The sequence below is a fragment of the Sminthopsis crassicaudata genome, chromosome 4 (assembly GCF_048593235.1).
Source record: "Sminthopsis crassicaudata isolate SCR6 chromosome 4, ASM4859323v1, whole genome shotgun sequence".
NCBI lineage: Eukaryota > Metazoa > Chordata > Mammalia > Dasyuromorphia > Dasyuridae > Sminthopsis > Sminthopsis crassicaudata.
The window spans coordinates 377,536,587-377,560,484 of NC_133620.1; the positions used below are offsets into that span (position 1 = coordinate 377,536,587).

The following is a 23,898-nucleotide window of genomic DNA, read 5'->3' on the forward strand; positions in this document are numbered from 1 at the left end:
CATAAGATGTTAAATTCATATAGTTTTCTGATGATACCCAGGACAGATCACTGGTGTTAAACAAAATCAAAGAATTATTTGTCATATATTTTAAGAAATGGTGCAAATTCTTCTTTTTGGGAAAATTGATAAAAATAATCCATGAGTCCTCATCATAGTAGATGATGTTCTCTATAGATTAATTGGGGCTGTGAGATGAATATTCAGGACCTCACTATACTTGATCTCTCGAATTTGTAAAGCAATTGAGTGCCTTGGAGTAACTTTCAAATTTGTGGAGGAAGTGAGGGCATTACTTTGGAGTTCTCCTAGATCATTACCACAACTCTATTAATAACAAGCATATTCCTTCTGATATGTGTTTCTGTGTGATTTAAACTTTTATAATCCTCTCAAATCGATTTCACATTCTTCTTCTCAGGAAGAGAAAACGGCAGTTTTCATTTGGTGATCAAACACCAGGTATCAACAAATTCTAGTTTCAGTTCTTCAGGAATATTTTCTTCAACCTCTTCAAGCCTTTCAATAAGTCGGGTTTCCCTCAGACCCTTCTTCTGTAAGCCCATTGAGCTGGAACTTCTGCCTTCTTCAATTCTGTTTGCTCTATATAGGATGAATCAGCAGACAATAGCCAACTTGGTGGAATTATAGGGATAAAGCCATTTTGGAGATCTTTTACTGTGGGGGAAGAACTCTGATTGTGCCTTCTTGATGGGTGGAACATCCCTGTGGAGTAATTGGGTAAGTTACCAGAAGTGATTTCATTAGATCAGAGGATTATAGATCTAAGACACATTCTTTGAACTTAAAAAGGAAGCCAAACTGAGATCTGAAGATCTAGAAGTATAAAAGGGCAGATCAAAGATCTGAGAACAGACTTGGGTCCCAAGAGTAAAGACTACCCTTCTACATATAGATCCTTCATGAAATTCAGCTTCCCAAACTACCAGTCCTAGAGATGGCAGACGTGGAGATGAAGTATCAAAGCCTATAAGCCCAAGAAATGTCAATAGATGGAGACACAGGTAGAAGGGGAGTGGCAATAATTCTGAAACACTTGGTTTTTGGACAGGCAATGATGCAAATTCTCAACCTTGGGAGATGGTAGCCATGGAGAGAAAAGCCACTAGGGGAGTTCATCATCTAGAGGTAGACCAAGGAATTAGCTTGTGACCCCAGGTTTGAAGGCATAGCAATGGACTGAGTCACAAAATAGAGAAATTAAACTTTTACTTTGAAGGATAACTTAATCAGCCAGTGAGTTCCAGTGGCAAGAGGGATGCCTCTCAATTTTAAATGTCTCCCTTTTTTTGTGGGAAAAGCCCTTTTAATAAAAGGCCTGTGTAGGTCCCTAAGTAGAAGATGGAACTCACCAGAATGTGGGGATTGATTTTCTAGCAATCCCAATTCTCTGGTAATTCAATTTTTTTTCCTAGGAGGAAGTCTTAAGCCTTTAGGATAGTTCTATAATGCTGTAGGAGGTTCCTGGGAGAAAAAGGTGAGACTCAACAGAAGAAGGGAAAGAGAAGTGTATTGATTAGTACAATTTACTTGTGAATCCTTTATATAGTTTTTCATTTTTCATGGGGTAAAAAAATGGCTGTGCTATTTCTGATATGCATTGTTACCTTGAATGCTTGCATAGGAGCATCTCTTTTGAAGAGATCTAAATATAAGGTTCCCAAGAACAAAAGCAACCAAAAAAATCTTAAGGTATACAACCTTCTAGAAGGTAAAATTTAACAAATGAATATAGTCTATGTATAACCAAAGTTTAGGGTTCTGGGCAACAGTTTGCAGGGACTATTTTTCCCACCTTGATAACTCCAAATATTGAGAGGATACCTCCAAATAGTGAAGGATTAATTCAGAAAAAAGCACTTATTTTTCTGCATTGTAAATCAAATGTCTATTTTCCTATAGCTAGCTTTCTTTCCTTCACATTGCTGCTGATGGGCATTTTGAAGGTTTCTCCAGCTTGGATTCTCCTTTTTGGAACTCATTAATTTTGTATTCCAACTCCTATAAGATATAAGGACTTTCGTTTGTCCTTTATGGTGGACAAACTTGGCTTCACAAAAAAGAAGTACATGAAACCACAATCCCAGTTTACTTACTCTCTTGGAATTCAGGCAGTGGGTCCTACTTTGCTTTCTCAACTTTCTTGCTGTTACTATAGCACCCCATTCCAGTGACGGCCTCATATCCTGGTTTTGCTAGATTCCTAGAGGTTCACTAAATCCCATGAGATGAACCATTCTTGGCTAAAGTTTCTCTCCAGCCCAATCAACCCCACCCAATTAACCTCATTAATTACATTCTAAAATTATCCTGGTCACCAAACCAGTAAATTTAGAAACTTCTGATCTCTCCCTTAATCTTGCTTTAACCACCCTGGTTAGGATCTGTCCTAACTCACTATTAATTACCATCTTTTACTTCTGTCACTGAATTTTCTTGGCTGGCATCTATTTCTTTTATCTATTTCTTTATCTATTACTTCAGAACTCAAATGGGATTTTTTTCAGGGCTTATTTACATGAGATGTGTGTGTGTGTGTTTTCAGATATTAGAGAATAAAGTAATTAAAAAGTAGGTTATAAAGCCTATGGTACCATCTTGTCTGATACTGTGACATTTTCTTGAGAATTTCCATAGGATGTTATGTTGTCCTAGTGGGCAAGGAATGAGGTTTTTTTTGTCCTGTTCTCAATAACTAGTACACAGTAGATATTTAAAAAATGTTTGTGGAATTGAATTGTGTAAAAAGTCACCCAGTCTTATCTTTCCTATTCTCTAGACCAAGAGGATTCAACTATTTTGTGGCTGTAGAAAAGATAATATTTTCGAATCTGAACACAACTCTAATCAGGTTTGGAAGTGGCATTCCTATGATTACACTCTACATATTCTATCTAGGCTCCCTTAAGTTCAATCTTGAAAAGCCCTCCCTCTTCATCTCTGTCTTGACTTCTCTATTAGTTGGGCACTGGATTTAGTGCCATATGTAAATTCTTCTATTTTTATCATATTTTTAATTCTGTGGGTTTTAAGCATGGCTATTATTATGAGGAAACCTAGGAAATTTGTAATTCTCAGAGAACATAGTTCAGTGACTGTCAGAGAGGTTGCTGGGGTTTTATAAGTATGGGGAAGCCATGCATCCATGGATCATCAAGCCCATAATCAAATGGGATCAGTTATACCTAAGTACAAAGGAAAGTGTGGTCATGAAAAATGAAAGAAAGAGCTGACAAAACTATTGCTGTAAACAGCCATAGTAACTCTCCAAAAAACAAACAATCCCCCTCCAAAATAAAGAAACCCAACTTATTAGCAAAGACTCTCAGAGACCTAGCAACTAGAGGGCTTGTTTCTGCATTTATTAAGGACCTATTATATGCCAAGTGCTTTATGTGCATTATTTCATTTGATTCTCACCATAACTCTTGATCCTCACCATAACTCTTGAGAGGTAAATGCTATTATTTGTTATACAGTTGAAGAAATTTAACTTTCTTTTTGGCTAAGAAAAATGGACTTGTTAGGTGATTTGCTGAAATCCCATAACTTAATAGGTATCTTACAGTTAGATTCGAACTCTTTAATTCCAGACTCAATGCTCTATCTACTGTGTCATCTACTTAAATATACTTTAATGTCTCAAGAACTTGCCTAATTTAAGACCCATTGTAAACTTATGGGTCATAATCAAGAATGGATTATCATCAAAGGCAGCTGTAGTGTGATTAAAAGCATGATAAATCTTTTAAACCCAATGCTGAATCATGACAAATATGTGATGACAGCACAAAAGGACATTCATTGTTAAAACTTTTTTAAAGATGTAAAAAGTTGTAGGTTTTGTCATATGCCAATGAATCTAATTATTTTGCTTTGTCCCAGTTAATTTGCATAACACTATATATAAGTAATATACATAAAAACATTAAGTTGCTACTATATGACAAACATCATGGTGAATATTATTCCATTTGAACATCAGAATATAGATATTATGATGCCCATTTTTGACATGTGCAAACTAAGACTAAGTAACTTATAACCACATAGTAAAGGGAGCCTATGCATTTGAACATTGTCTTCCTACCACTTTAAACCAACTCCAGTTGCCTGGAGGCAGAGACTGTGGTATTCACCTGAGTTTGTCCACAGCTTTCTTAGAATAGGGCAAAAACCGGAGGTCCTGGTTGGAGACAATAGAAGTACATGTCCCATGAGAGGGGTTCATGGACAATGCTCTTGGACCCTAATGTCCTGTAGATGTGGAGGTGGAGGGAGGGAAGTGGTGGGAAGGGCAGAGATTTCAGTACCACGGACAACTCAGAATCTAATAGTTTTCTGCCCCCAAAAAAAGAGATTCCCTAGGCAGTGAGGACCTTGGGGGTTATCTCATGAATAATATCAAGTATGAGAGTTCATACATCAGACAAACCATCTAAGAAAAGATAATTGATTGCCCACACATTTTGGAAGCAGCATCCTGTTTTAAAGAATAAACATCAGCCACATGACTTCATGAGGAAAGGGGCAAGAGTTCTGCACTTTCACCACTTTATTATTACAATAAGTTACTCAGACAATACATGTCCAATGGGAAGGGATAATTGAACAGTTCCAAAAAAGGAGTTTCCCTCCATTCTTCAACTGTAAAATTGAGCTCATAATACAATAGCACCTACTTCCAGGGTTGTTATGAGGATCAAATTATATATTAAAGTATTTAGCACAGTACTGGGTACATAGGTAGGCTCTTAATAAATGCTTATTCCTATCCCTCTTCCTCCTCTCCATTAAATATCTTTTATATGCCAGGCATTGGGCTAGGTACTGGGAAAACAAAGACAAAAGTAAATAAGATTTTGGTTTCAAGGAGTTTACTGCCTAGCAGGAGTTTTTCATGTCATGTTATGTCATGACCCTTTTTGGCATTTTAGTGAAAACTAATTACCCTTTCTCAGAATAATGTTTTTTAAATAATTGAAGGAAATGCTAAATTTATGTCATAAGTTAGAGAACATATATAACTTTTTTCCCATCCAAATTAAGACCCCTTGAAAATTATCTTTGGATGGACCTCCTTGGAGGTCTGTAGGACCTCATGTTAAGAAACCATGATTTAGGGAGAGACTATACATATATAAGTACAAAATGTAAAAAAGATAAAAGGTGATTTAGAGAGATGAGATGACACTAGCCATAGAGTGATTAGTGAAAACCTCGTTTAGAAGGTGAAGCTTGAGCTAAGCTTTGAAGGAAATTTAGTATTCTGAAAAGTGGAAGGAGGAAGTACATTATAGGCACAAGAGATAGTCAATATAAGACATAGAAGCAGGAGGAGTGCTGTGAATGAGGAAGAGCAAAAAGGCCAGTTGGGGCTGAATCTCAGATATATTCCAAAGGAAGGAAAAAAACTTCCTTTTTTAGTAAAACTGAAAATAGTAAGAAATATTTTCTTTTAAAGGGATTTCTAGATGGTATAGTGACTAGTCTAGATAGGCTCCAGTGGCCTAGAGTTGGAAATGTTATTTCAGTTGAGTCCAACTCTTCATGACCTCATTTAGGGTTTTTTTTTTTTTGGCAAAAAATTCCTTCTTCAGCTTATGTTATAGATGAAGAACCTGAGGCAAACAGATGAAGTGACTGTGTGACCCTGGGAAAGTCATTTAACCTTTCATTGCCTTATTTTTTTCACTTATGAAATGACAATATTAATGGCACTTACCTTGCAAGGTGATTGTGGGGATAAAATATTAGTAAAAGATTTAAAAATCCAAGTGTCATATAAATGCTAGCTCTTATAATAGCTATTTCCTAATTTCTGGAGAAAGCCCTCTGAAAAGGTGGGTAATAGAAAACAAAAAGGGTTTTCTTAGGGAATTAAAGATGCTAACCAACAAAATAATTCTTTATATCATTATTCCCCTACCCATAAAACAATTGATACTATGTTTCAGTCAAGTAAAGTAAACAGTAGGCAAGTGAGGTAGTGAAAGGGAGGCACCTTTGCCATCTCATATTCAGAAAAGATGCTCTCTATAATCTCCCATTAGCCACTCATCAGGAATAGTCCAGGAAGGAATGGGATAGAAAAAATGTAACAATTCTGGAATATAAATCCAAACTGTATTTTTACTTATCGTGATCTCTACCTTATTCAAAATTCCCATAATTGTTGTCTGAAATCTTGGGGCAGAGAGTAATATTGGAAGGCATGGGGAACTAAGGTAGTTTGGACATTTTCTTTCCAAGCTATAAATGGTTAGAAATTAGATTAATATTAATTTTTTTTTTGCAAATGAGTCTGGATTCAAGGAACTATATATATTTTTTTTAATTTAAAGTTTGCACTGGACAATTATTATAATTCCTAAGCCTGATAGAAAGTCAGCAAGAGAATTGGATCACTTCTATTTGAAGGACTAAATAGAAGTGGAAGGCCCTTTTTAAACCTTTACAGGAAACTTTTCACTATAGAAATGTCCCTAGTCTTGCCTCTAACCCTTGATTAGGCACATAGAATTTAACCATTTGAGAGAAGGGCCGAGTCTATCCACTACAGAAAAAAAGTATTTATCCATATCAGTTCTGAAGAACGTGAGCATGTCTATTTTGTGTATGGTAAACTTTGTGTTAGTATAAATCCTTTATTTAGCAGCCCTAAATCACTTTTCTACTCTTGTAACTAAGCCAATTTCAACCAAATCTGACTGCCCAGTCAGGAAAAGTACTAATCCCATGATCCTAAGTGACAGGTAAGCTATTCTTACCCCCCTCTTGATTCTGGGCAGCAGTTTACTGGAGACTGATAGTCCTTCCATAAGTTTAACTGCTCTCAGATTCTCTGATAATTCCACAAAGCACTCTGTCAAAGGAACTATAAACTGACAAAATAAAAAAGTGGTAAGTTTGGTATTTTTCACTCTTATGGTTTATTTTTTAATCTATCCCCAAGTTCTGTGTTTGATATAAAGACCTAAAGAGTGGTTATCTTAAAATTAATAGAACCCTATAGAAAAAAGTTATTTTTGGTCATTTTGGCGTGGTTGACCAAAATTGGTTATTGAACCCTCCTAGCTGAAAAGTAAATTGTTCCTTGAAATCAGGATTGCTGATCCTCTGCAACAGGAAATGTAATTAGAAATGTCTATGAAGAGGGAAAACAACAAAGACCAGATTCCATTTTTTTAGGGTAGAGCTGGCTTTAGGCTCCTATTGGAAAATGAACTCTTCAGAACAGATCTTCCATTATGGAGCTAACATCAGTACTGTGTGTCCAACGTGGGTTAAGTTGGGGAAACCTCTAAGAAACAGAACATACAAAAATGTCCTTGTCCCCAGAAAAGCTAGCATTTATATCTCACTCACTAGAGAAATAAAACATGTCAATTCTTGGCCGAAATTATTTGTCTAAAGTTACTTTTAAAGGATCTTTGTTTAATCTAATTTAAGGGTTCACTCTGTAAACTTTTGGTTATGTAAAATGAATGTTAGCAAAAGAAATATTTCACATATTTTCTTTAAGTCTGTGTTAATATTTGTTTAGTAAAAAGGTCATTAAAAAGGTGGTCAGTCTTTAAACAGACCTAAAACCAATGTAAAGATTTTCTCTCCAGCAAACTTCAAAAAAGAAAGAAAAAAAGTTGCTTTTGTTTGTTTCAAAGCATGGTACTCAAGAAAAATCTAGCAAGTATTCTTTTAAATTTTATTTTACTTAAATCATCTTGAATAAGTAATAGGCAAGTTATTTGAAGGAAAAAGAATTTTCATTTTAAAATTTTGATTTGCCTGATTATTGTGAACTTCTGGATGATATGGCAAAAAATTGTTTTGTAAATTAGAAGCAAAATTATCCTAAGGGAACTAAAACATAATCATTTATAAGTTCCTAAGAAACCAAATTGTAAGTTCTTTGCATGATCAAATAAGAAAATGCCATTAAATCTAGAAGTCTCAGCTCTGATCACCTAAAAACAAAGCTTTGAAATAGACTTGAGAGGTATAAGAAAATTGAGCTAATTTGCAAAGGAGAGACTTAAGGAAACTGGACTTGAAAAAAATTGGAAATAATTTGAATTTAATAAGAATAAGATTTTAAAATATATGATCCTTAGAAACAAACAATATATAAAGATTTGGAAAGCATTATGGATAAATCAGTAATTAAAATAGGAATTATAGTCAACACAGAATGTAAACTTCAAGTTCAGTTAAAAGACAAGAAAAAATGTATAAAAGCGTTAAAATTAAAATAAAAATCTAAAAATAAAACTCTCCTTGTAGAAGTATTAAACTCATCTCAAATCCAGATGAGTGGCTTCAGTTTCTGGTTCCCCAAAAGGTTGCAGAATCTCTAGCCAGGAGCAATGTATCTTGGGAGATGAGGTGAAAGGGGAAGAAGGAAAGACAAAGATAAAAGAAAAGGCCATGATTTTGGAAAGCATTACATAGAATTTAAGGAAGTTTTTAAATCTTCAATGAAATAAGAGAACAAAATAGTAAAGGTTGCCATGCTTATAAAGCTCTGAACTCAACTTGGAGAAATGCTTATTTCATCCTTGGGAAGATCGAGTTAGTATTGAGATAGCTGATCTCTAGAGAATTTCCTGTGCTTGTGGAAAAGTATCTGGAACCATGTAGCAGGTTTTTAAAAAATTAATCATTTTTAAGGTTTAAATTTATGTTAGGTCTGATAAATTGAAAGGAACGCTCAATTATCATTCACAGCATTTTAATCTGTACTCTGAATGTCAAATATTTGTGCTACATCTTTGTGGCTGTGTGAGTAAAAGTGATCTCTGTTGAAGAGTAAAAGGAAGAAGTTGGACCAAACTTTCCCCAACTACACAGTATAGATTTAGAAAATGTACCACACTGAGTTCTATTTGGAAAATTTTTTAAAATTGTAGGTAATTTTTTTAACCCACTTTGGCATAAGAAAGATTATCTGAGGAGGGCCTGCTGTGTACCAAAGCAAGAAGAGGTCACAGATCTGACAGAGAGGGGACTGAATTTGTCCAGGAAGTAGCACCTGATGCCAACTGGTAGTTTTGTAATTTACTCTTTTGTGTTGGGCCACAGATCTAATGCAGACTGAGGAGGATCACCTAAAGACAGCCATTAAGTAGTATATATATATATATATATATATATATATATATATATATATATATATATATATATATATATATATATATATATATATATACTACTTAATTGCCAAGAAGCAGCAGGATCAAGAAAATGCACAACAGAACCAAATACTGCTCATCCATATCCATCAGAAGTATACAGAATCTAATCCAAACATGAAATTTGACGTCAAGAAATGAGCAAATAACCCCCCGCCCAAAGGAGAAATCTACCATAAAAAGCTATTATGATGACAGTGGCCAAAGACACAAATCCAGAAGAGAATGATTCCTCCCAAAAATCTACAAAGCAATCCTGAAAGAAAAACACAGCTTGGGCACAAGTTCAACTATATAATTCATGAAAGAAACAAAGCAAATGTTTTTTTTTCAGAATTAAAACAAAATAAGAGCACTAGAGAAAACAGTTGGAAAAGAAATGAAAGTGCTAGAGGAGGAAATTGGGGGTGGGGGTGGGAAAGAGAGCTATGGAAGAATAAGTTGGAAATAGAATTAACATCTTGGTACAATGGTACCCAATCTTGACATCTTGAAAGCTTGACTGGACAAGATGTTAATCTCTCCCCAAGACAAAGAAATATTAAAGTCAAAAGACTAAAATTTAAGCTTCTATAAAAGTTACGACATGGAAATCTGATCAAGACATAATTTAAGCATTCAACTTTCTGAAAATTGTGATTAAAAAATGAGCCAAGGCAATATATTTTAAGAAAGCATAAAAAGAAAACTACCCAGATCTTTTAGAATCACAGGGCAAAATTTAAAAAAATTTAAAAATACTCATTCTAATAGTCAAAGAATACAAATTGCCAAAGAATTCAAATATATAAGTCAGTCAGAATCACACAAGACTTGACAGCAATCACTATAAAGAAGTAGAAAGCTTGGAATATGTTCCATACTCTGAAAAGATGTAGGCTTACAACCAAGACTAACTCAGAAAACCTGAGAATAATTTCACTGCATTGGACCTTTAATTGAAATAAGAGAACTTACAAATGTTCCTGGTGAAAAGCCTAGAGCTATGTGAAACTTTGAAATATTAACATAGACTTCTGTCCAGAAAAAAAAACCATGAGATCAATATTCGGGAACAGTAATAAGGAACTAAACAAGGATTGTTTGCATTCTAACATGAGTTGATGTGTCCTCTCAGAACCCCTACAATAATCAGGGATCATAGAAAAATGTGATAAAACAGAGGGACTGAAAATGAGTTTAGATCTTGAAAAAAGGAAAGGGAGAGGTGTATGCACTGGGTGGGGGAAGAAGTGTGGGAAAAATTTATACATAATCTGGGTGCAGGAATAATACTACATAAGAGGAAAGGGTCAGGGAATAGATGACTCTCAACCCTCTCCCCTGAACTAGAATAGATGACTCTCAACCCTCTCCCCTGAACTAGTCAAAGGAGGGAAGAATTCACACACAAACACATGCATACAAGTTGGATGCAGAAATTTCACACTACATGAAAAGGGGAAAAGGGAGTTTGGGGCTCTGAACCGAGAGAGGGGCAGGAGAGCCAAAGCAGATTGCAGCAAACCTAGAATACTTGTGCTGAGTGCAGTCCTCTATCATTACCCCTCTTCTAAGTAGAAGGTATAAAACTTAAGATAATTCCAGAGCATTTGTGATGAAATAAAACAATTCAACCTCTGACAGAGGTGATGGAATCAGACATTGAGACATTTTTGAAAGATGAGGGGGTCACAGAGAATTTGCTTTTTACAAAGATTCTTTTTCAATGGCAGAAAGGGTGGAAGGGAGAGGTGTATTTTCACAATATTTTAAAATTGAAAACTTAAAAAGGGGGTTTAAATGAAATTCAGTTAAGCTTGGAAGAGAAAGTGGGAAAAAAATTTGCAGAAGGTTTCTTTGATATGATAAAGATCCTATTTTCAAGTCAGAGTACTAATAAAAATATATTACCCAATTGGTGGTCAGAGAATATGAATAAACAATTTTTGAAAGCTCTAGTAGCCACATGAAAAAAATACTCCCAAATTACTATTAGAGAAACACAAAGTAACCCTGAGGTTCCCCCTTACACTGACAAAAATTGACAAGTCAAGTGTTGAAAGGGCTATAGGAAAAACAATCATTTTAATGTATTGTTGGCAAAACTATGAACTAATCCAGTAATTTTGGAAAACAATTTGTAGTTATGCTCCAAGAGTTCCTAAGTTGTTTAGAAGGAGGAAAATTATATGTACAAAAATTTATCAACTCTTTTTGTAATGAGGAAAATAACACCAGGAAACTAAAGGATTAGTAAGCAATTAGGGAAAAACTGAATAAATATGAATGAAATGAAACTTCATTATGCCATAAGAATTGACAAAGGGGGTGGTTTTTAGACAAGCCTGGGAAGACTCTTATGAACTGATTCAGAGTTGAGAGAAAAACCAGAAAAATAATTTTATATAATAGTGTAAAGATAAAGAACTGTGAAAGACTTAAAAACTCTGATCAATACAATGACCAACCACAATTCCAAAAGACTAATATATATTATTCACTTCCAACAGATACGAGATTGACTTAAAGGGCAGAATGAGGTATATATATTTTACTTGACCAATGTGGGAATTTTCTTTTTTTGGTCATATATTTCCTACAAAGGGTTTTTCTTCTTTCTATGGGAAGTGGGAGAGGGAGAGGGAGAAAAATTAATTTGAGAAAAACTAAATTAAAAAAAAGTCATGACTCTACACTGGTTCCTGAATGCAATCAACATAAAATGCCAAATTAGTAGATTTTTCCCATGTGTGTTGTTTAGAGATGCATTCTACCAGGCTAATTATATTATCAAGCGATGTTTTGTATTTATCTTTTGAGTCTGCCAGATTGTTTTATGTTAGTATATTTTCCGTTAGTGTCATGTTTATAAGTATCTTACATTGTGATTTTGGAAATTATTACAAAAAGGTGCTGTTGATTTTGCTACAGTTAACTACTATAATTCACTTGAAACTTTAGGAGGATAGATTCTCGATCAAAATACTATGGCTGATAAATGAATTAGAACAAATACAAATCAAGGCTCTTAATTGAATGATGACTTATATGTACCTTATGTGCTTTTTAAAAATGTCCTTTTGAATTTGGTAAATAATAGACTTTGAGAAGAAAGATGGAAATGCTGATAGCATAGCTTGAAATAAAATGGAAAGAATTGATAATATTTAGAAGTAATTTCAACATGAGATGGACTGCTTATATTGTACTTAATGATAAATTTGGTAAATTGTTCTTTAGAAATTCAAACATCTTCCTATAGCCTATTCAAATTACCCTATTTTTGTATTATGTGGGTATTTATGACTCTTGAGAATAGTCCCAGTCAAATTGCCTGCAGATTCCTTCTCACTGATGCAGGCCATTTCCATTGCTTGAAATACTGAGTTAACATATCTCCTTAAATGTAATCCTGTGTTTAAGTCCATGAAATAGTTTTGTGTTCGTGTTAAATGTTTATAAGTTTGGAAAATATCATATAGAAGTGTTGATTTTGCAATGATATTGTAATTCATTTAACATGAGGTGATGTCCTTGATCAGAATGCTATGATTGATTTATGAATTAAGATAATTTAAAATCAAATTAAATTAAATTTAAATTTAAATTAAGATAAATTTTAAATTAAAAAATTTAAAAATAATTTAAAATTCAGCAACCTTTTTGCTGGAGAACTGAGTTCAGGAAAATCAAAAAAGGAAAACGGAAAATTCAGCCTAGAGACCCAAGTTTGAAAATCATCTACATAATGTTTATGATGAGGGATTTTTTTTCTTTGTGAATGGCTAATCAATTTAGGAAAAGAAGATCTAGGATGAGGTCTATATCCAAGATCTATAGCCTTTTCCGACCTCATACAGAACAATTAAGACCTAACCTTCTTATTTAGCTTCTTTAACCTATCCAGAAGACCTTGCTCTTCTATAAGACTTGTTTTGTCTAAAAATAATCATCTCCCTTTAATGCCAAAGATGATGCATAAGAGCAAAGAGAGAAGTTGATGTTAACTGAGTATTTGATATTATTTTGCAACACAAATATTCTTTCTTTAAAATGTTAATATTATATCTGTCAGGGAGATAATAGGAAACAACATCAAGACAGAAAGGCTTAGGACACACTGGGCTTGGAGACCTTATTTATAGACACTTATTGTCTGTGTGAGTCTGAGCAAATCACTTAATCTTTTAGGTTCAGTTTCCTTATCTATAAAAAAGATAATAATAGCATCTCCTTCCTAGAAATAGTGTGAAGATCAAATGAAATTAGGTACATATAAAGTATTTTGTAAATGTGAAAGTAACCATGTGAATATTAGTTATCAATTCAAAGAGAGAATATGTGATGGATCTTTTTCTTTTATCATTTAAGTTGGTTCTCTCCTAAGTGCCATAATGATGAATGTATGATTGTTGTTGTACATATGATTTTAGAATAAATTGAAGCTTATCTTACATTGGGACTGGAGTCAGGAAGACCTCAGGGTAAATCTGTCCTTAAAACACTTATTAGCTATGTGACACCAGACAAGTCATTTAATTTCTGTTTGCCTCAATTTTCTCAACTGTAAAATAGGATGATTAATAATAGCACCTACTTCACAGAGTTATTGTGAGAATCAAATGAGATATTTGTAAAGTGCTAACTAAGTACAATGCCCAGCACATAGTGGGAAATATTTGTTTCCTCTTCCCTTTCCCCTTTCTGCTAAAGAAGTCGCCAAAGGAAATTCTGAAAGACTTCTGGAACTATATTACTGTTAACCAACAAATGGCTGCTAAAAGCCAGATTCTTCAAAAAAGAGATCCACATATTCAATAATAAATGACCTTACGCTCCTACAGAATTGAAACAGAGTGATTATACTAATAACCTGTCTAGCGTCTAGAAAAGATGTGCCACTCCAGAACAGAGAGACTGAATCTTGTGATAGTGTGTTTACCAACTACCAAGACTGATGGACGCCTTTTTGGAAGGAACTATGAAAGGTTCACTTGGGAATGTGAAATATGTTATGTAGAGGAACCAACTGAAATTATTACCTTTATTTGACACTTTCTATGTTGGTGGACAGAAATGTACCCTTCAAGATGATAACTGTGCATCCCAGAATAACAAAAATATGTGTAATTGCTTATTTATAAATTGGAACCATTGGTGTCCGTGCTTTTCTTTATAATGTCACTGTATTTTGTAAAGAAATAGAGCCTAGTACTGGTGATTTGAGCAATATGAGATCAAAAAAGCTATCTCATTATAATAGGATTTTATAAGAGGGTAAATGGTTATACATGCTATACTATAGATTTTAAGAGGACTTTTTACCAATATGTTACATCCCAGTTTTCTGAGACAGTTTGATTAGACCTGACTAGACTGGCACCAGATAAGATTTAATTGCATACTTTTATGTTAGAACAAAACACTGCTATTCAGTCTGGAATGTATGTAAAGGCTTAGAAACCACTAGCTGGTACAGTTAGAAAAGCTACTGTCCTTATGACAGGAAACTATTGAATCCACTACAAGTCTGAGAGAGGTCCACATCAGTTCTGTGCATGGTAACATCATGAGAACTCTTCTCCTCACTAATGAGCTGAAACATTCCAGTAAGAATGAATGCTTTAAGGTCCAGAATTTCTTGAATTACCAGCTGTGAGCTATACACGATGACCTCACTCATCAATGTTGGCCCTACAGATCAAGGAATCGAGAATTCTTTATGACCTGTGTCAGTGGAGTTATGCCTAGAGGTTCTCAACTTGGAAGAGCAGCCACCCACAATGTACCTTCTAAATACTTAATGGCCCCATTGGAGAAGTCTGGGTCTTGACTCAGGAACAGTAGGAAGGGGCATGTGGGACTAAGCAGTCCATAGTGATGTGTAAGACTTCAAATTCCCAGGGAGACAAGTTGATTCATAAGTTCTCTGTAATAATGCCAGAGTTTTGGCTTGGAATAAGCTATCAACAAATTTTCTAACCTTTACAACCATCCAGTTGCAATGTGTGCAAAACTTTGAAAGAATGAAGTACTTGATAATATTTTTATATTTAACACAATTTTCTTGTGTGTTTTGCTGAACAGATGATAGCAAGTACACTCTCTAGATGAGCATTATAACTATACTTTTTGAGGTAATAGAATTTGGAAACCTTTGAAATGTAAAAAAATTGCTCTGACAATATTCTGCTTGCTCCAAAGTATATGAAAGTAACCACAAAATATGGTGTGCCATTTTACTATGTGCTATTTATTGAATATGGTTCATATGTTTTGCTTTGTGATAAGGATAAAATTTAATAACTCTTGTATGAGGATTTAATCTATATTCATTTTATTTAAATGGTGAAAAAATAGGTTTAAGTGTCTGTATGGTATAAAATAGCATTAAAAATCAAATAGTCTACATGGTCTTATTTTCAGTTTATGGATTTCAAATATCCATTTTGTCATAGCTATGAATAAATGGATCAGACTATCAATTGTACAAATGACCAGAAACAAAAAGTTCCAATTACTTTTAATCCAGACCACCTTGATCCCAGACAGCTCATCAATATACATAGTCTTTTGGCTACTTTTCAAGATATTTGAGTCTCCAGCCAGCTTTTTAATACATCAACTGCATCACTTTCTATATTCCAGTTCAAGTCAATTATCATCTCTCATTTAGAAAAGATGCTCAATTTCTCCCAGGTAGGGGGAAGATATTGATAATTTAAACTTTTAGAATGTAAACTTCCTGTATTTTTGCATAGAATGATTTTTCTCATTAAAGAATCCCAAAAATGTTACCTAAAATCAGTGAGTCATGTTGGAAGGCATGGGAGACTATGCCAGTTTGGACATCTCTCTTTTCCCCAAAGATAAAAATGCTTGAATATTAAATTAATGTTAAACCACACAAATAGAAGTTTCTGGTAGACTTGAGTCTATAATGCAGAGTACTGCATTAACAGAAATACATAAATGTTGATTGGAAACAGGTTGCAAAAGAGCTTTAAATGTCAAATGGAAAAGTTTATATTTGATCATAGGGAGGTAACAGAAAGCCACTAGAATTTACTAAATAAGCAAATGACATCCGACCTATGCTTTAAAAAAATCAGTTTGATAGCTGGGTGACAAATCAAAGTGAGGAGAAACTTGAAGAGACCATTTAAGAAGTTATTGCACTAGCTGGAGAAGTGAATTGTATCTGAATTAGGGTGGATGTATGAGCAAAGAGAAGAATCCAGATGGGAAAGATGTTATGAAGGTAGAAATACCAAGGTTTAGTAACTTTAGTAGTTAATGTGTGGTAAACTACTTTCAAAAGAATTCAAATCTTGAGATAACTTTTGTGGAGTTAAAGAGGACTTCTTAATTATTATACTTTCTTTGTATGTTTCTATTATTTGCTAATGATAGTTCCAAGAGTTCATATCATCTTAGACATTTTTGGTGGAATGACATTAAGGTGATCCAACTAACTATATGTTCTGAGTACCTACATGAGAAATGTTTCTCACATTTGAAGAAGCCTAAAAGAGCAGCTAGATGGAGCAGTAGATGGCCCTGGAATCAGGTGAACCTGAGTTCAAATCTGACATCAAATGCAACATTTAACTAGCTGTGTGGCAATAAAAATGCTTGAATATTAATGTTAAACCACACAAATAGAAGTTTCTGGTAGACTTGAGTCTATAATGCAGAGTACTGCATTAACAAATACATAAATGTTGATTGGAAACAGGTTGCAAAAGAGCTTTAAATGTCAAATGGAAAAGTTTATATTTGATCATAGGGAGGTAACAGAAAGCCACTAGAAAGCCACCAGTGACTCAATTGCCTTTCAAAAAAAAGCAATAGCAGAAGAAGCCTAAAGACATAAATTATACTTAAACTACAATGGGAGATTTTCCTGGAACAATTTCAGGAAGAAACAATGAGCCAGAGAGAAACTTACACATTTGGGTCCTGACCCACTGTTTTGGACCCAAAGTCCTTTGGGGGAAGAGATATTATACCAAGAAGTTTCTCACATCCTATAAACCTCCTAAATGTCAATGGACAGGTCAGAATATCCAGCAATTTGAGAATTTAGGAAAAGATAATTGAGAGGAATTTTATTGAACAGAGTCCACATGATACCCACCTCCAGTGATGTTTCCTTGGCAACAAAAAGAACAATCTTATGACCAGCAAGTTAAATTTAAAGATGGAGGGGAGCTCAAAGCAGACCAGACTATCAAGGTAGATCTCCCAAAGAGGTAGGCAAGGGAGACATTGTACCCCCAAATGAATAAACTATGTCCATCTGCAATTGTATGACACATCCTGCCTACAATTTTGAAAGAGTGATGGCTTCTCCTAAATTAGATAATCTGTTCCTCTCCACTCCCCACTCCCAATACATAAGGATTTGTCCACAATCTTAGAATCAAGTATTTTAAGAATTGTCATTTCATAGAGGAGTAAGACTTCCTGCTTAGTCCCAGAAGTTAGAACTAAGAAAAATGGATGAAAATAGCAAAATGGATAATTCAGGCTACATGTAAAAGATTTCATCCCTGATGTAACTTTTTAAAAAGATTTGTTTGGCCGGACTTGTTCCTGAAGAAATCATGCAGATTTTTTTGTGACCATCTATAGATGATCACTAACCATCTATATTCCAGAATTTTCTCAGGAATTTATATATGATTTGTATAACTGATATAATATACAATTTATATATTATTGCTCACTACAGCTTGCAGTCTTTTTTCTCCCCTTTTTTGAAATTTAGGAAAATACATGTCTTGTCCTATAGAATCTTCCCTGTTTTCCATGATCTTCAAAATACCTGGAAATACCTCAAATCACTTATATCAATTATTTTAGTACCCAAGGATGTAGGTCATCTGAGTAAGCAGACTTAATCAGTGTTTTTAATTTTTTCTGCATGCATCCTTTCCCTTGTCATCCTATATAATAAAAAACTTGACTTATTTTCCTCCCTTTGTTCTTCCAGTCATTAAATTCAGATGGCTCCAAATCCTCTTTCAAAGGCCTTCATATATTGCCCCTTTTTCTGTCTTCTTACTCCCTAATCCCTTACCACTCCAAACCATGTACTATGTGATCTGTTGACCCTATTCTCCTTGTCACAACACTCAACTCCTGACCCCCAGAGTTTTCACTGGCTATCAATGCCTGGGAATTTTCCTTCTCATTTCTACCTTTTGGCTTCAAGAAGCAGCTAAAATTCTGACTCCTGCAAGAAGTAATTTTGGGTCTTACATCAATACTTTAACCTCTTACAGAATTAATCAATTTATCCTGTATATAGTTTGCATATAACATTTAATATGTTCTAGGCATTGTACTAAGCGCTTTATAATTATGAGCTCATTTGATCCTCACAACAACATGGCAGACAGGTGGTATTATCCCTATTACACTGATGAGGAAACTGAGGCAAAGAGAAATACGTTCTCTAGGGTTGTACTGGTAAGTATCAGCGTGGATTTGAATTCAGATCCTAACTCCAGGCCTGGCATTTTTAGTTATTTTATCACCTGGCTCCCCCCTTAGACTGAAAGCCTCTTGAAAGCATAAACTTTTTTTTTCTTGCTTGCTTTGCTTTACCAATTCTCTATCAGAATCCTTGGGACAAATGAACACATTTTAATATTAGCTAACTGACCCTCACACTAGGCCTTTACACAAAGGCTAGGTAACTAATTGAGTACATTTTTGAGTGGAATTTTGTTCAGATATCAATTGGACCAGGTAGCTGCTAAACTCATTTTAACTCTGAAATATTCTAGTAGATTATATATCAGCTAAGAGAACTGAAGGATGTTTAGCTTAGAGAAGATCAAAGTGAGACATCATAGCTGTCTCCAAATATCTGAACCTATTATACAGAAGAATTTGATCATCTGGGCCTCAGAGTACCAGAATCAATGGGGGGATAGTATTTGCAGAGACACATTTTTAATTTGTCACAGGCTCATAGATTTAGAACTATTTCACTGGAAAGCAGATTAAAATTTTCATTGTGTTTTATACTTCAAAAATTGGCAAAGAGATAAAATTAGGGCTTGATTTATTTTGTAGATTACATAGACTTAAGAAAGTGATAGAGATTTAAGTGTCAAAAAGTATACATTTTCCCCCCATCCAGAGAACTGAGCCCTAGACATTTACCAGAACACCCCTAATGTGGCCACCTAGACTAACCCTCTCCTGTTACAAGTGAACTAATTCCCAGAAAAAGTTAAGAGTTATAATCAGAACTTGGGTCCTCCAAATCAAAATCCATCATGTTTTCTACCATACCATGCTAACTCTTAAAGCCCACCCTGCTAGATAGAAGAAAAAATATCCAATTAAGAGTTACATCAAAATAGAGTCTACCTTAGGAGGCAGAAGATTCTCTCTCCTCCCCCTCAAGAAATCACTTGTATCTGATTCTTGTTCAAGTAAGGATTTAGCTAATGGCTTCCTAGTTTGCCTTCTAGCTCAGATTCTGGAAAGGCTGTCCCAACTGATACAGGGTGCCATGGTTGGGACTTCTTATTCTCCAGAGTCCCACATTTCTCTACTCTTGTTTTCCAGCACTGCCATATCCAGGGTAGTTAGGGGACTCTTCTTATAAGAACACTGACACCACCTTTATAGATTTCCCAACTTTTTCCCTAACCATAATTCACTTGTCTCAAAGTCTCATTAGATTTGTCAGCCTTGTGAATGGCTATATGGTGCCCTCTGGTGTTCAGAATTCCAATAACTAAAAGTATCCCCAAAGTTGGACAGTGCCTAAGAGGCCAAATACTCTGACCTAAAACAGGAATTCCTCCTGTAATATATGCTATCCAGTCTACAATTCAAAGAGCTTTAGTAAAAAGGAACCCATTATCTTAATCCGTTCTTAGGTCTTAATTATTAAGAAGTTTTCTCTTAGATGAAGAGTAAATCTGCAATTTTCACATATTGTTTCTAAGTTTACCCTCTGGAGCCAAGCAGTGCAAATATAAACCTCTTCTACATGAGTATTCAGATATGTGATATGTTTCTCCTTTCCATCCCACACCTTCCCCATATCTTCACTGAATTATCTCCAATTAATCCTCCTTGAGAAAACAGACGCTCTGCTAGGGATGTACAAGAGACATCTCTTTGAGCATCCTTTGAGCCAATTGACACATTTTCAGTGTCAGTATTTATATCTTGGAAATTAGCAAACTTCAGGGATTGATTTATTGTTGATTATATAGACTGCAGAAAATCTTAATTAAGATTAAATTTCAAATCATGTCATGTAAACAATTTTCCCCCAAAGAGTGAGTTGCGAAGCATTTACCAGCTCAAGTCTCTAAAAGGATTAGAATTGTCTTGTTTGGCCCTAAAAAGTAAAACTAGAAGCAACAGGTAGTACTACAAAGGAAATTTAGATTGTCATAATTTTTGGCAAAGCTATTCCTAAGTGAAAAAGTGTGGTAGGAATTGCACTTATTTGATGTTAGAGTTTTTCCTCAAGAAAGACAAAAAGACTATTCTTTGACATCATCCTGGGTTTGGCCTCTTTCTTGCCTGAGGCATAAAACATGTTGGGGCATTGGTGTGAGAGATTTAGTGGAATTCCCATTCCCCTTTTCAACTTAGCATTGCAGATGTTGAGGCTAGAGCAAGATAAAGTTTTGAGTTCAACTAGGAATTGTATTTCTTAAAATCTTATTCTGAATAAAACTTTTTGTTTCATTTTATGATTGGCCAGGGTCTCATTGAATTCTAATCCCAAATCTGAATCACTGAACGGGGTCCTAAGCTAAGTAATGCCTCAGATATTTGGTGTTCGCCAAATTAACATAATGTCAGGACTAATTTCTATGTTGAAGTAGGATTAAAAATGGCTCAAAAGAAAGAAGCCTCCTCAGGTGATAGAATGGCCAAATACAGGACACTGATATTCTGTTGCTGCAGCATAGTTAGAGGCATATGGGGAAACTTCTCAGTAGATGAAGGAACTTATATTGACCCAAAGGTTGGCCAAAAAAATGTTTACAGAGCTTGAGAAGACGAAGTACAGCAAAGTTCGATATTTCCTGGTTTTTATTAATTAGAAAACGATCATCACTGTAAGAAAATAAAAATAATGTTTTCATATTTGGCAATTGGAGGTAGAGGTGAATGTTTCCAAATTTTAGGTACTGTGCTCAAAAGGCAGAAAAAATTTATAGATAACCTAGATTCAGTAGGCATGAGTGAAAGTGACAGTGCAAAGGATGTAGTATATATAGGATAGAATATAGGAACCAATAGGCTGCAAATAGGAAGTATATCTAATGTAGTGATTTTACTGGAAAATGTCAATTCTTGGTGAGATTAGGTATCTAATTAAATTACTAAATTACTAAAGTAAAGTAAAATTTGGATCTACCTCACTATCCCCACCACATATTATCATCCCTTGGGAAATCATGTCCTCCTTCAGGGAAGTCTTGAGGTTGGTGGGCTTTCACAATCAAGGAATTTGGAAGACTTTAGGATATTTTAAAATCTCAAGCTAATGAATCATTAGAAGAATAGTCATGAGTATGTTAACTAATGGGGGGAAATAAGGGTTTTGTCCATTTCAGTGTTCTATTATCTGGAAAGATTACAGGGTATTTGGTCCTGTAAAGCAACCAAACCAGTTAAGAGATACCAGAATGAGATTTCTTATTCTCCATTTTTTGATGGTTAAAATGGAAAATTCTATATCCTTGATCCCACAAAGATGAATTCCCTCCATAACTGCTTTTAGAATTAGAGTAAGAAAACAGGTGAAATATTTTAAAGAAATGAATTTAGTCAATAGGATTTATGTCCTCTTTGTGTGATCCTCTTCTTCACCCCAAAAAACTACTTTGAGTACAATTAGATTTTTCCTTTTGGGCAAAGCTCTAAATGATGGCCTCAAGTTTTAGCTGACTGGGCAGATCAACCATTTGATGAAATTTGAGCAGGTGATTGGAGCAGCTTCAGTTTTTCAAGTAAATGGGTTATCCATACAAATGGATGCTCTTGAGATTGTGAGAAGTATTGTGCCCACTACCATATTAGGAAGACAGAAGGTGGCAATATTTTTCCTGTGGGGAGCTTTGGGCATGCCTTTTGGAAACCTAAGTCCTTTGAAATAAAAAAATGTCAGCTTGTGGGGTTGCATGAAGACATCTAAGGGGCAATAGAAAGCCCTTCTACACAAATTTAAGACATTCCTGAAAGCCCTGATCCTATTTTGTTATTGTGAACCATTCAAGTGGCTTATTATCATAGTATAAGAATTCATTATTTGATTTTAAAAATTGGGAAAAACTGGAAAACAGCATGGCAGAAACTGGGCATGGATCAATATTTCACGTCACTTACCGATATAAGGTGAAAATGCTTACATGGTCTAGACATAGAGATTTAATAAGAAAATTAGAACAACATGGAACATCTTCTTAATTCATTCCCTGATCCCAGCATAACATTCTTATAATAACATAATAACAGTTCCACTTAGCATAACTGCAAAGAAATTAGATGAAATGATCATGAGGAAATGCCTTTCAAGTCTCCAACATAACACCTCTGACAACATTCCATGAAAGTCTCAGAGACATAAAATGGGTAAAGATGGCAAAAAAGCCTCGGTTTAGCTATTCTTTCTACCTAGCAAAAAATTTCTGCCTTCCAATGTGAGTCAATAGAGGTATATGACAAGATAATGTGACTTTGGGAAGCATAGTGGCAGAACTAGGGAAATCATGATAATTCACTGTGCTCTACATTGATCAATCCATAATTGGAAAAATGTGTAAAAATGTGTCTACCCAGAAAAAAGACAAAGATTATAAAGGCCCTTGAGTTTGTGCAATATAAGGATCGACTAAAGGAACTGGGGGTGTTTAGCCTGAAGAAGAGAACACTTAGAGAAAGATATGATAGCTGTCTCCAAGTATTTAAAGGGCTGTCATATGGAAAAGAAATTAGATTAGACTTGTTCTGCTTTTCCCCAGAGGAAAAAGCTGGGAATAATAGGTGTTTCAAAAAGGCAAATTGAGACTTGAGAAAAGAAAAATACTTTGCTAAAAGTAGTTATTCCAAAGTGGAAAGTATCTCAAGAGGCAAATTCCCCTCACTAGAGATCTTTTATTTTTGGAGGACAAGGTTACCACTGAAGAAGTCTACTGAGGTTTTGCAATTCTTTTGACTCCCCAAGTATCCACACTTGTCCCTTTAGCAAACTCTTTTGCTTCTTCATCAGATTTGTTTCTTTTTGTGTTTACAGATTTCCATTCTTAAGCCTTTCCTAACCCTGCTGAGATGACTTCCCTTTCAGAATTTTAGACCATGGGATTCTATATGTCCTCCCCTTGAACCTTTTGAAATCTGTTCTTCCCAAATCAATTAATCAATTTTAACGAGGGCTTACAAGCTGCCATTCTTAATTACAATGATCACATGGGAACTATGGTGCTGGCCTCTTGCCACATATGATTCAGGGCTACAGGGCTTTTAAAAACTCTGTTATGACAGAGTCCCCTTATTGGCTGCTCAGGGGACCTTTACGAAGAGGAGACATTTTCTAGCTAGGACTCTGTTTTAAAGGGTTCACCAATTTAAATCTGCCTAGTTTAATCTACATTCCGCATGGGGAATAGCAGTGGCCTAACCAGGATACCAGAAAAGAGGAGGATCTAAG

At 34.9% G+C, this 23,898-nt stretch overlaps 1 protein-coding gene across 1 annotated transcript in view; it reads right to left on the bottom strand.

Moving 5' to 3' along the window:
* Positions 1-23,898, bottom strand: part of PIGM (phosphatidylinositol glycan anchor biosynthesis class M) — a 40,069-nt gene continuing 16,171 nt past the window's right edge. The window contains exon 2 of the mRNA XM_074262291.1: positions 1-726. Coding sequence (XP_074118392.1) covers positions 676-726 — 51 coding nt within the window. The 3' untranslated portion in view covers positions 1-675. The remainder of the gene's footprint in view (positions 727-23,898) is intronic.